The 14,539-nt window shown below is 41.9% G+C and overlaps 1 protein-coding gene across 3 annotated transcripts in view; it reads left to right on the top strand.

Moving 5' to 3' along the window:
• LOC108716416 (stonin-1) overlaps nucleotides 1–14,539 on the top strand; it is a 40,910-nt gene that overhangs the window by 16,027 nt on the left and 10,344 nt on the right. For 2 of the 3 annotated variants that reach the window (XM_018262528.2, XM_018262530.2), the window contains exons 2-3: nucleotides 8,551–8,880; nucleotides 9,891–11,792. In XM_018262528.2, coding sequence (XP_018118017.1) covers nucleotides 9,926–11,792 — 1,867 coding nt within the window. In that variant the 5' untranslated portion in view covers nucleotides 8,551–8,880; nucleotides 9,891–9,925. The remainder of the gene's footprint in view (nucleotides 1–8,550; nucleotides 8,881–9,890; nucleotides 11,793–14,539) is intronic. The other variant, XM_018262529.2, reaches the window with a different exon arrangement.

Genomic DNA, 14,539 nt, shown 5'->3' with positions numbered 1-14,539 from the left:
CCATAGTTCCTGATTCTTGCCATTGTTCATGGTTCCTGCCATTGTTCCTGATTCCTGTCATAGTTCATGATTCTTGCCATTGTTCCTGATTCCTGCCATAGTTTCTGATTCCTGCAATTGTTCCTGATTCCTGTCATAGTTCCTGATTCCTGCAATTGTTCCTGATTCCTGCCATAGTTCCTGATTCCTGCCATTGTTCCTGATTCCTGCCATAGTTCCTGATTCCTGCCATAGTTCCTGATTCCTGCCATAGTTCCTGATTCCTGCCATAGTTCCTGATTCCTGCCATAGTTCCTGATTCTTGTCATTGTTCCTGATTCCTGCCATTGTTCCTGATTCCTGCCATAGTTCCCTAGTCCCCACCTGGTTCCCTGTTTCTGCTCCATGCCTGTGTTCCTCCGCTCCATTTCTTATTGCTTATGGATCTCCTGGTATTGACCTCGGCCTACCTCTTGGACTCTCCTTCTCAGCCGCCGGCCCAGACCCTCTGCGAGTTATCTGATTCTCCTCGTCAGCCGCCTGCCTTCAACCATTGGCCTGGTAATGAACTTGTGTATTTCCTTGTATCTACATTAATTCCTGCTTTATTCTTCCTTAAATAAATCTTCATTCTTGCAATGTCAGCTGCCTTTCAAGTTCCAGTTTTATATTACCCACGTTACACAGCACAAAGGCTCCTACTTGGCATCCACTCACCTGTGGCTCAACATGACAGTTTCCACTTCGACTAAATGCAGGAAAAAATTCGATCTTGGGCCGCTGGACTATGTATGGAAAGGAAGTTTCCTCTTGAACTGTTGGACTCAATGCAGTTAGAGGGTTTCCACTTGTACTCAGGACTAAATACAGAAAAGGAGATTCTGCTTGAACTGTTGGACTTAATGCAGGAAGGTTTCCACTTGAACTGTTGGACTAAATGGAGGGGAAAAAAAATTATTTTGGACTGCTGGACTAAATATGCAAAAGCAGTTTCCTCTTGAACTGTTAGATTAGATGCAGGAAGAAGGTTTCCACGTGGACCAATGTACTAAATGCAGGAAAATTTATACTTGAACTTCTGGACTAAATGCAGAATGCAGTAAAAAATGCTCTTGGACTGTTGGACTAAAAAAGGAAAGGGAGTTTCCTCCTGATTCCTTGGACTTAATGCAGGAAAAGTGTTTTGTGAGATGATATACTGTATATTAGACCTGGTGCACTTTAGTATCAAATATACAGTATATATATATGTGTATAAAGTATGTATGATGCCTGTTTGGTTTCTAGTTCTCTGCATTGCATGAGGCTTTATTTGCATTTATTCATATTGAACTTACTTGTAGATAAATGATCTTTAGACTCCATTAGAAGCAGCCTGATTATTATAGAGCAATAGATGGCACTTTTGATTAAAGTCTTTGGAGGATCCTGTAGGGATGCCGAGCCTGGGATTGAATATTCTGCTCTCATTCTGCACAGATAAATATTTCCCCTTTAAATGTAATTATACAGCGAGTGATTTTGTCATTTAAATCTTTATAACTTTCTTAAAATGAAGAGCCGGGTGCCAGAGAAAGTCAGACCCATAGCGAGGTGCGTGCCGGCTGTGCACGGAGAAGAACGTTGGAGTTGATGGATCAGGCGCAGTAGAATTCACTAAAAGACACTGATTGTTGAACAAATGTAGCAGCTTTATTAAATGAAGATGTTCCGGAGAGGTTGGGATGGAGACGGTTGAATTGCAGCTGAACGGAAGGGCTTTATTGCACAATGAATCCGCACTTCTCTGCAGTATATACCGTACTTTTAAGATTTAGAATGAGAAAATGTTCCATTACTTTATATGAGATCATTTATATTTGGATTATATTACTCATATTCCTTTTTTTGGCAGGTCTGCTAGAAATAAAATCTCCATTTTACAGCCCATTACGTTTACACAACCTGAAGCCGGCCCGTTTAGCTTTGTGGAGCTTGAGGACACTTTCTGTAGATTTGGGGAAGGCAGTGACACACATGGATTCCATACAGATCCCAATGATAAAGATCTTCAAGCTCTTCCAGGCCTCACACCCCCCCAACAATGAACACAAAGGACAGCCTTAATACCTTTGGCTTCTACTATTTCCTAGATACGTACTTTGTACTGACAATTAAAGGCTTGGGTCTTTAGCACTGCCATGAGCCAAAACAGACAATTAGGAAGCGGTTGGTCCTTCTTTTTGATAACGCAACGTAGACTAATTTTAAACTTTGTAGGTATTGGAATCTTAGCTAGAGGAGATATGACTATTGCTAGATACCCAAACAGGAGCATGATGTTGGTCATACATCTGGTTGACAGTCGCCACCAAAGAGTCAGGGAAAGGAAGAGCATGGCCAGAAATGGCGGCCATCGTGTGTGAAGACACCAATAAAATTTAGGAACCAGTAGTAAAATATAACAACAGTACTCCCCAAAACTGTTGGAATTTGTCCGTGCCTGATCCTAGATGATTCTTGTGTGCTGTCCATCTAAAGGAAGCAGTTTGTCAGAGTATTATGTGGCCTTTAATCTAGCAATAAACACAGAATTATTTCCATGTGATTCAGTCAGTGATGACTTTGAGTTGGTTGTATGGCCTTTTATTCCTGTCCGGAGTGATGCTGGTTATAAGACTGGATTGTAGATTGTACCCTTCAGATATCTGGCCAATTTCCCCCTATATAAAGGAAAACAATTTGCGAATTTGTTCAAAATCAAACAAAATGGGAGACCATCTCACAAGCTTTAGGGTCTCAACACGTGGACTTGGCTCCATATTTCAGAAGCTCTGAAGCTTACATGGAGTCAGAAATATTCAGAGCCACATGGGCTCTTGTCACCCTGCACTTGAAGGCCTTCTGGTTGGGCACAAAGAAGGAGCAGATCTTTGCCATTACAGGCCTTCTGGCTGGTGAAGGGTTGGTCTGGCACAAAGGGGCCTTTCTATCATTAAGGAGGGATTTAAGGTTTTTGGCACCTTCATATACTGTATCAATTTGATAATACAGGTATGGGACCTATTATCCAGAATGCTCGGGACCTGGGGCTTTCCGGATAACAGGTCTTACCGTAATTTGGATCTTCCCACCTTAATGCTACTAGAAAATCATATAAACATGAAATAAACCCAATAGGCTGGTTTTGCCTCCAATAAGGATTAATTATATCTTAGTTGGGATCCAGTACAAGCGACTGTTTTATTATTACACAGAAAAAGGAAATCGGTTTTTAAAATTTGGATTATTTGATTATAACAGAGTCTATCGGAGACGGCCTTTCCGTAATTCTTTCTGGATAACGGGTTTCCGTATAACGGATCCCATACCTGTACCTGAATTTAGGTTTCCTGATCCTTTAAAGGAAAACATCGGATTGGTTATCAGACCAGACCTGGAGCAAATATAATATGCCTGTGTTGAGGTAATTAATACTAATTATTAATGATTTATATTATGGACATAGGAATGTTCTGACAGCCCGAAGCATCTCTTATTGCAGTGTGTTATATACAGCCTCTTGTCTTCCTCTCAATGCAGCAATGCAGAGACAATAAACATGGATATAGATATACAGTATATAGATTCACATGGATGAAACGCTGAGCTCTATGGAGACTGTTCCCTGCTGACGCTGTGCGATGTATTATAGCTGTAAGGATCAATGAGCCGTCCTAAAGGGAAATCTGCATTATCTGTGTGTAATTAAAACTCAGAGTCAGGAACCTGCGCTTTTTTATTCCCCGTACGGGTTTTCTTTTTGTTCATGGTTTCCGTGCCACTAGCTGGCAGTAGCGAGCTTTACATGGCCGCCTCCAATTCAGCGTTTGCAAAAGAAGAGTCTGCAACAATCCCAGAGAAGTGAGTAATTCAGATGTAATAGAACATTATGGCAGGTCACACACTGTCAGATGCAGCAACATGCACAACCGCTGATTTCCCTGACAGTTCAAAGAGAACTCTGTCAGCTCAGGGAATTATGTTGGTGTCAATGAGGGGGCTGAAGTCAGTGCCGGGGGGTGCGGGGGGATAGCGGGAGTCAAGCTCAGGCGCCGGCTCTCGTTTTGAGAAAAAACAGGAAAGAAACAACTGAGGGATGTGCAAACGCAGGTACAACAATCACTGTGTGCCAATAAGTGCAACATTTTCACTTTTTGGGTGCGAGCGTGGGGCTGACATCTTTGTGAATGAGCCCCTGTTCTGTGATTGGTGCCTAGGGAGGTGCCGACGCACATACAATGGTGACCGGCTTCCGCACCAAACTGCACTATGTGCCGACGGGCCACCAGATTCCAAATGCCCAGCTTACTACTAGCCCAAGACTTATCTACGTGAAGAGAATGATAACCAATAAATGACCCAGCAGCACACCCTGGCCTCTTTTTTGTGCAAAGGTCCGGTGCACGGTAGAAGGGAGCGGCACCCGGCAATATACAACAAAGCAAAATTACCGGCACACAGGACACGATGGAAGCGCGGAAACCCCTGCGTGTTTATTAAAGTGTAACGTGTCTGACCAAGGTTCCCCCGTAACGTTACACTTTAATAAGGGGTTTCTACACTCGCATCCTCTCCTGTGTGCCGGTAATTTTGCTATGTAAGAGAATGATAATGACATTGGAATTCGTTTCACCGGTTGTTTCCCCACTGGGAAAATATATTATTCGTCACTCTAAATTAGTGATCCCCAACCAGTGGCTCGTGAGTAACATGTTTCTCACCAACTCCTTGGATGTTGCTCCCAGTGGCCTCAAAGCAAGTGAATATTTCTGAATTCCAGTATTGGAGGCAAGTTTTGGTTGTATAAAACCATGTAAACTAACAGTCTCCTGTAGGCTGACGGTCACATAGGGGCAACAAAATAGTCAATCACAGCCCTTAATTGTCATCATGCTTGTGTTGCTCCCCAACTCTTTTTTCATTTGACTGTGGCTCATGGGTGAAAAAGGTTGTGGACCCCTGCTCTAAATGGTAGCACGAAATAAGGTCTCAAAAATATCTCAACTGGGTTATTATTAAATTCTGATGACATTGGGTCATTTCAGGACATAAGGCTGACGTACAGCTTCCCAGGTACAATGGTTGTATGCCAATTAAAATAGCTTTTCCATTCACCCCCAGTGTCAGACTAGGGTCCACTACCCCAGTTTCAAAACTTGATGACCATGTTCTCAGTTTACAGCAGCTCCAGTTTGACATTGTGCACTACAGACGGGCAGCAGGCGACTGGGTCAGTTTAATTCCAACCAGGCCTCTCTTTTATGTTCTCACACTCTTCAAATACATACAAGCCCTACTGTGTTATAGGAACCTTAGATCGTAAGCTCACTGGGGCAGGGACTGATGTGAATGATGTATCATCTAGATAAATGTGTCTTCAGCAGCTCCTTATTATTACCAATTTTATATTGCCCTGTTACATTACAGAACATTCAGTCTAAGTTCCAGCACTTGTCGACCACACAGGGTGCAGATCTTTGCCCATAAATGACATAATGACTCGCTCCGTTCTTTTCACAGCCTCCAGTTATAATATAAAAATCCACGTGTGAGCGGCGTGGCTCTGGTTAATCTCTCTGGGGGAAAAAACAAGTGTGTTGTGTTAAAAACATGTGTGAGTATCACACTGGTGCTTTACACACACCAACAATACCACAATCATGAAATAGAATATTCCTTCCTTGGCAGAATCATGTCACTGGGCAGGACCGAGTATGAAGATTGTATAAATATAAGGCTAAAAAAACTTTTTAAAAGAACCTACAGTGTAAAATCTTATAGCAAAATAAAATATTCTATACTCCAGTAAATACCTGGGATACAAACATTCTACTGGAAATACATCTATGTAAAGTTATACTGCACCACCCTATAGGTGAGACCTCCAAGGGGGGACAGTGTGAGAAGGTCAGGTGAGATTTGGGGAGACTTGGCTCTACAAAATACTCATGGAAGCCAAGCTTGAAGGTCAGTTAGCAGGAGATTTGGGATGAATGCTCATTTACTGTCCTAGAAGTTCTCAATGGATACAGCAATATTTTCCTATATCTTGTTATGAGCTTTGGGGTAGTGGTTGACTTCCATTTGGGTGGGTTCAGGATGAAATTTGCCCAAACATTGCAGGTTAGGGTTGCGGGTTAAGGGGGGGCTAAACCTAATGGGCAGTTGTGGTGAGAATTGCCATTTGCTCTCCTAGATACCATGAAAGCCCAGCTTGAAGGTCAGTTAGGGTGAGATTTGGAATGACTATGTCTTTACTGTCCTAGATATTCTTGAAACTATGATAATACACAAATATTTCCTATATCTGTACCAATTTCATGAGCTAAGGGTGGGGCCCTCAACAAAGGTTGGACCTTCAGAGGGGACCTTGGCCAAGGGCTGAACCTTTACATTGGTCTTGAGTTAGAGAATGGAGAAATAGAGAGGAAAAAAAAATACTAAAATGTATTTCTAAGACAATCTTCCCTTTTAATTAAAGACTACTAATGATTAAAGACTACTAATGATTGGCTTCTTTATTCCACATACCAGGGTGTGATCTCTTTTTCCAGTTTATACCTGTGACTGTGAGCTCACAATATTCTGTATTTTATACATTATTGTCGGTCTTCTCACAATGGTGCCTATGGCTCGTGTTCCGGGTCCGGCTTGTCGTCTTGTGGATAACAATCCAGTTTTGCAGCCCCAGGTTCTTGGAAAATAATTGCATTATGTAGTAAAAGGTTGGATTTCTGTTCTTTTCACTGATCAGTGTTGTCCAACGTTTCTCATATGGTGGCCATATATCTGATAACGCATACAGCATTTGTGCCCAGATTGTACGAAAGTCCTACAGGGAAGCTTAAGTTAAACTGGAGACTATAAAAAACATCTGAAGGGCCATAGTCGGCCCCTAGACTTCCATGAAGTGATCTTTTTTCTGTTCAAAAAGCGGATGAGTGGAGAAATGTTTTAAAAATGACTCAGCATGTCAAGTTGCTTTAGCCCAGGGGTCCCCAACCTTTTTCACCAGTGAGCAACATTCAGATTTAAAAAGAGTCAGGCAGCAACACAAAAAAATGTTCCTGGGTGGTGATAAGGGCTGTGATTGGCTATTTGGTCGTCCCTATGTGGACTGACAGCCTACAGGAGGCTCTGTTTGGCAGTACATATGGTTTTTAAGCAACCAAAACTTGCCTCCAAGTCTGGAGTTCAAAACTAAGCATCTGCTTTGAGGCCATTGAGAGCAACATCCAAGGGGTTAGAGAGAAACATGTTGCTCACGAGCTACTGGTTGGGGATCACTGCTTTAGCCCAATTAGTGCTAGATACTCTATATGGTCTGGGTGAATGAAACCCCTCATTTCTCTTGGATCCACCAAACACCGAAGGTGCTTTTCATCATGTTCAGTAGGACTGTGATTGAAGTGAGGACATAAAGGTTGATGGCACACCATGTGGCTTTTGTGGCGGTGGAGAAAAGCACCACCCATGCAGCCTACCCTAGACTTATTGTCAAGTGCATGTCATCACTTGCACATTTCCTCCAGTACATCATTACTTTGGACGAGTAAACCGTTGGTGTGTCATCAGCCTCAGGGGTCTTAGAGTCTTGTTATTGTTTCCAGCACTCGTTCCACCAGATATATTCAGTCTTGGAAATCTTTTGTTTGTATCTGGTTAAGTGCCCTTTGATGGTAAAATGTGCTTTTCACACCAAAATGTGGCTTAGCATTTGGAATCAGAACAGGGAAAAGGCAGAGGTAAATCCACATAGCGCTCATTGGCTCTTAAATCTATATTCCTAACAATCTCTACTATCACTTGGTTTCCACGTCCTATTGACTTGTGTAGACTTGGAAATATTGACGGAAGCAAAGTCATTTAGAGAAAATGTTAAGTCTCTGGCTGCCACGTGTGATCCATTCTTCAGTGAATGGTCTTTCAAAGTGCGGGGTCTTTATGTCACTAACTGTCAGATACGTAGATGCCATTTAAGGAGGCTGAATATATTTATGTGCATATTATTTTTGAAGCATCTGCAGATGACTGCTGGAAATATTTGCATGAAAGACACAGTCTCTAGAGGAAAGTAATGCATGTATACAAATATATATATATATACATACTGTATGGCCTCACACTCATATAGGGGCCTTTTTATTAAAGCTTCGAGTTTTTAAAGGGGAAAAAGTTGAATATTTAGAGGAAAAAAAAGATTTATTTTACCCCAAAGCTGCTAAAAACTCGAACTCCAGCTAAAAACCTGTCGATGTCACGAAGTCAATTTTGAAGATGTTTCTTGACATCGTGATCTGTGCTGATTTTGGTACGATAATATGAAAAAGCTGAGGTTATCCGATAATAACTCGAAAAAGTCATATGATTCTAGTGGCAAATTCGAAAAAGCTGCAGAATTCAAATTGTCGTATGATTTTTGTTGCCACTTTTCCCGCACCAACTTTTTGATACATGAGGTAAAATCATGGATGGGAGTTGGGTCAACTTGGTTTTAATTAAAAAAATTTGAGTTTTAGTAAATATTAATGAGCAAAATTTTTCTCCCAGGTTTCACAGCAAAAAACGTCCATGTGTCCGGGCCCGAAGGCTCCGCTAGGATTTGCGGACTGAGGAGGAAACAGCAAGTCCAACGCAGTTCATGGTATCCAAAGGGTTGAAGAAGAAGAGAAATCAAGTCCAGGCAAAAGGTCAGTTCAGGCAGCAAAGTTCTTAGTGGATATAACAGGCCAAGGTCAATAACAGGAATCAAGATCAGGAGAAGTAAATCACACCCAGGAACACAATAAGTTGAACCTATAATTGGGCAAGGCTGTGGCTCATTGGCGAATTTCACGCGAAACGAGCGAAATTATGTCATGCGTCAAGTGCTGATGGCTGGTAAGTATCCCTTACAGCATGAACTTTAATGCATTTTGTGAACTTTTGCTGTTTGCTAATTTTTGGTGAAATGAAATGGGGCAGATTCGCTTAATCCACACACACATAGTATATATTAATAAACATTTAATAAGTATTAATTCTATAGGTGGGAATTCATATAGCAGCGCTATGAACTCCACACACACCAAAAAAATATTACCTTTATCATTTTGTGGTTTGGTAAGTTTTTTGTCATTATGAAAAACTTTTCAAAGTCACATCTGCTTTGCATTTTTAGCCTTTAAATTTACATTTAATTATTGTTCTCATTACGACTTCAGACTTATACGGCACCGATGCCTTACAATTAAATACAACAAGCTTGGCATACAAATGATGCCTTGCAGAGAAGCACTGCAATTTTTTCGGCATGAACTTGATTTTTGTCGGGAAAAAAAAAATATATATTGCATTGTATACATTTTGGGTTGGGTAAGTAAGACTGAATCTGAATGGTTCTAGTTTTTGCAATGGGGAAATGTGAATTCTGTATATTCTGAAAGAGAGTAGGTTGACATCAGGTAGAAGGAGTGCTCCTGTATGTTTAAATAATATGTGAGGCCAGGGAACAAGTAGCCTGGAGATCAGCTGTACCAAGGCCCTGAGTGGCTGCTTTGGCCAAAAAAAGAGTTTGATCAGCAGAATGTAAGAATACTAGGGTTGCAGGGGGCCAATGAACAAACATATACAGTTGCTGAGGGATATTGATGGACATAGGGGAGTCTGGTACGACGGGGACTATAGGAGTCTGGGAGGGACAAGAAAAGTGGTCCTAGGCCCAAAGCTCTCTTATTCTTTTATCTGTAACCAATCTAAAACCGTTAATGTTCTATATTCACCAAAATATACAGCTGCAAAATGTTACCAAACATTAGTAAATCTGCCCTTTTAGGTATCTCTATCATTGTTCATAGTACGGCCCTTAACATTGCCATTGAACTAATTGGTTTGATTTTGTGTATTATTAGGTCCTTCAGACGATAATCAATCAAGTTAAAAGAAGATGTTCTCGACGAAACCAGAGAATTGGGTGACGTTTGATGATGAAAATCTGTACCAGCCGGCCCAGAAGTCTTTGCATTTCCCCCAGGGGAATCATTACATGCCTAAAGCCAATGGGCTTAAACTGAATCTGTACAACACGTCCTACGATTGTTCCTCAGGTTCCAACCCCACTACTCCCAATACGTCACCTGTAATTGATTTCTTTATGAGTCCAAGTCCTCCAAGGAACACGCCTCTTTGTAGGCCTAACAGCGATTACTCAGGCACCCCCTCCACACCAACATCGGGGTCTTTTATTCTGTATCCTAATTCTGACGTTTCAAGGATTTCCTATTCTACTTACACGGACTCACCAATAGTATCAACCAACATTCCACTGTTACCAAATTCTGTTTTGCCAATATTACCCAGCCCAAACAAGGCAAGTACTCCCAAATACCCATGTCATAATTATTTAGCAACTCAGTCTGAACCGGCTCATACTGAATGCCCTCAACTCAGATGTGCCTTTTCAAGTCCATTTTGGAATAATGAGGCCCCCACTGGGGTTTCTGCACCTGACCATGAGAGAAACTTCAAGGAAACTTGTGATGATCATCAGAAAAGTCTAAACCAACTTTCTTTCAGTTACGTCTGTGAAAAACTTCAACACTTAAAGACAGAAGATCCACCCGATGATCCAAAACATCCAACTGCTTGTTTAGACACTGACAGCCTCTCATTTATTCCACACAGTCTTTTTAGAAGTGAAAGAAAAGATGGGTGGCCATTCATGCTAAGGATTCCAGAAAAAAAGAACATGATGTCTTCTAGGCAGTGGGGGCCCATTTATTTAAAGGTTCTACCAGGGGGGATTCTGCAAATGTATTATGAGAAGGGCCTTGACAAGCCATTCAAAGAATTCCAGCTTGGACAATTGTGTAGGCTGTCGGAGCCAAAGGTGGAGAACTTCAGTGTTTCAGATAAAATCCACACTGTTAAAATAGAGCATGTTACTTACACCGAGAAAAGGAAGTATCACCCAAAACTTGAAGTCTTTCATGAAGCAGAAGTTGAACAGATGCTAAAACTGGGAACAACCAATTACCTGGATCTTAAAGATTTCATTACAGCTGTAGAAGAAGAGCTAATGAACCTCCCACCGACAGCTAAGCAGAAGAAGACTTACGACGAACCAGAAATGATTATGGAACTAGTGGACAATTTTTGGGGAAGGATCAACAAAGACGGGAAAATGATGGAAACTTCTGTTATTTGCCGTCTGCACTGCCTTTGTTTTGTTAACAATGGTACAGAGTGCTTCTTAACACTAAACGATGATGAACTTCAGAACGTCTGTAGGGGTTATTTTGATAAGGTCAGTGATCAAAGGCTAATAGCCATAACCAACTATCATTTCCACAAGTGTGTTAAAGCACAGGAATTCCACACATCGAGGGTCATTAAATTTATCCCAGTTGACGCCTGCCGCCTTGAGCTCATGCGCTTTAAGACTTCTTTCAGTGGGGAAGAACTTCCATTTTCAGTGAAGACCTCAGCCGTAGTGCAGGGCGCGTATGTGGAGCTCCAGGCTTTCCTAAACATGTCTCCAAGTTTTACAGACAATTTACACGTCAATTCAGCCAAATATTGTGAGAACATTGCAATACACTTTCCAGTTCCTGCAACATGGATGAAAGCCCTTTGGACGGTTAGTCTCCAGAGGCAGCGCTCCTTAAAAACCAAGATGAACAGAAGGACTTGCCTTGGATCAACCTACGAAACAGAATCGGAGCCAGTGATACAAGTAACCGTAGGAACAGCGAAGTACGAAAAAGCTTACAAGGCGGTTGTGTGGAGGATTGACCGACTTCCAGATAAAAACAGTAAATATACATTTGTGCTATGAAAAATATCATATAGTTTGACCATCTTTGCTATTTACAGAGTACAGTGAGGCTGTGACAAGGTTTGGAAAGGACTTTGTCATCTTCCAGTTTAAACAATTCATATTGTTCAACTCCACCCTGTAGTTAAACTCCACCCTGTAGTTAAACTCCACCCTGTAGTTAAACTCCACCCTGTAGTTATTGTTACTTTTAAACGGTCAATTAGAAACAGACCTGCCCTCTTCTGTCCTTAACTCAACCCACTAACAGTAAATAACACTCATTTTCAAGGCACCAAATTGGGACTGTGACACGTGTATTGGGTCAGTTGGCAGTAGGGATGCACCAAATCCAGGATTTGGTTCGGGATTCGGCAGGGTTCGGCCTTTTTCAGCAGGTTTCGGATACGGCCGAATCCTTGTGCTTGGCTGACCCGAATCGGAATTTGCATATGTAAATTAGGGGCAGGTAGGGAAATCACGTGACTTTTCGTCACAAAAGAAGACATTTTTCTACTTTTTCCTTTCCTGACCCTAATTTGCTCATGTAAATTAGGATTCGGTTTGGTATTCTGCCGAATCTTTCACCAAGGATTTGGGAATTCGGCCGAATCCCAAATAGTGGATTCGGTGCATCCCTAGTTTACAGGTATGTTAAAGCTTAGATTCTTAGGGGCAGATTCACTAAAGGTCAAAGTGACTAACGCTGGCGAAAACGTCATTTAGGCACTTTGCCAATTTACTAACGGTAGCTGGCGTAATTTCGCCAAGGAGATGGATTCTGGCGCAACTTCGCACTCTAACGCCAGGCGAATTTACGGTCTTGCGAAAGAGCGTTACTACGCAAATTCACTAAGTTTTTGATTTTACTGAACGTTACCGCTATCGCCAGACTTGCCTTCGCCACCTCAGACCTGGCGAAGTGCAATAGAGTAGATAGGAGTTCCTCAACAAAAAAGTTTAAAATTTTTCCCAAAAAACGCTGGCGTTTTTTCCTATTTAAAGGGTGATAGACTGAAAAAGATCATAATTTTTTTTCCGGGCATCCTCCTTCCCCCCTACATTTGATAACATATGGCACCTAAACTATACTGTGGGCTCATGTGTAGGACAATATAACAACTTTATATAATTTTATTTAGGTTCCCTGGCCTTGTGTAGTGTAATGTATTTGCTGCAGCATATACGTCCATTGTACTTTAACTGCTCGCCGTATGTAAATCAGCCAATGCTAGCGCTACTTCGAACTGCTGAGCGTAATTTCGCCAGAGTTCGGTATCCTGTGCGCAACTTCGGATCTTCGTGAATTAGCATTGCCCAGGCGAATTTACGCCTGATGAAGTGTTGCAATGTGCGCGAAGCCATCGCTGGCAAATTTTCACCTGTTAGTGAATTTGCCCCTTAGACTCTATATGCCTAAAAAGCCGTATTCTTGCATGTTATAGCGCAAAGGTAAATAAAAACAACCCGCTTACTGACATGGGCTCAATTAGTTTGGCCTTTATAAAAAATAAAAAAAAAGTATAGTAGGCCATGTAGGAAACCATGATTGCTGCATCTGACTTGTATGGACCCTGTCCCCGCCCACCCTGGTGGAGTCACTGAGCCCCTCCCTTACCTTGTACCATGTTAAAGTGATGGATTTGAGACTCCAGGTCCCTCTGCTGTTCATAGTGGGTAGTGCACACAATCTCTGCAAAGAAGAACGGCCTAGAAGCAGAATCCCTTTTATGTAAAGAAAACTGCCATTGTTCCCTTTATGGACTGAATGAAGTGAGGAAGTGCAAGGTACAAGAATCATTTAGTTATTGGTTATGTTTTTATACCCTCAATGCAGCAATGGTTCCCAAAATCCTAGTGTAATGAGACCTGCTGAAACCAGCCATAAAAGGTTGAATGTACCCTGGTTATTAAAGGAGAACTAAGCACCTTTCTAATATAAACCCCTACCCTCTACTCTCCATAGTCCCTCCTCCCTTCTCCCTCCGCACAGGAGTTAACACAGTTTACTCCTAAACCGCTAATTACCCCTTGTTGCAGAGTCAGCGGAGCTCACAGGGGCCATCTTTAGCCACTCCGTAATCTCAGTAAGGAAGCTCTGTATAGGCGCATGCGCATTTTCCAGGTTCGCTACTACTGTGCATGCCCTGAAAGTGATGAAGATTACTGAAGTGGGTTTAGTTCTCCTTTAAATAGGTAGAAGTTGCTTCTGAAAGATAAAGGGCAGTACGTGGGTATCCAGTAATTGCACTGAATCTGAGTGCTCAATAGTGAGTTGCTACGCCGTTGAGCAGGTTCTGCCTCGTGCCTTATAATTAGGCATAATTAACAAATTACACTTACATGTAATTGATCCCTTTAAAGCGCTGTTTTATATCAATGCTGGTGGCTTGTGGGCCTCTCAAACTGGCAGCTGGCACGGGGCCGATTTACATGAAAGCAAAGGGAACAATTAGTAAGTAGAACAGCTGGGGAAGCCGACAAAATGAATGACGTTGTGTTTTGTGCTGCCATTCGGGCTGTATATTGGGTTTTTAGCATTTAATGCCTATTATTTCTTGCCGTGCTGTTTCCAAAATGGATCGTAGCCAGCGTCAGACTTTTAAAGCCCATTCTATGGCTCTATAGCTGCACGTCTTTGCCCCATAGCACAGATTTATCCGTCTCATTGCGCAGTAAGGCAAGTGTTAATTGATTTCATTCTTCGCTGCGGGAGCCGATGCCTGACCTGAAGGCAGAACAAAT

This window comes from Xenopus laevis, chromosome 5L (genome assembly GCF_017654675.1).
Source record: "Xenopus laevis strain J_2021 chromosome 5L, Xenopus_laevis_v10.1, whole genome shotgun sequence".
Taxonomy (NCBI): Eukaryota; Metazoa; Chordata; class Amphibia; order Anura; family Pipidae; genus Xenopus; species Xenopus laevis.
Note: the sequence above shows the minus strand (reverse complement) of the source record. Positions and strands in the feature narration are given on the sequence as shown.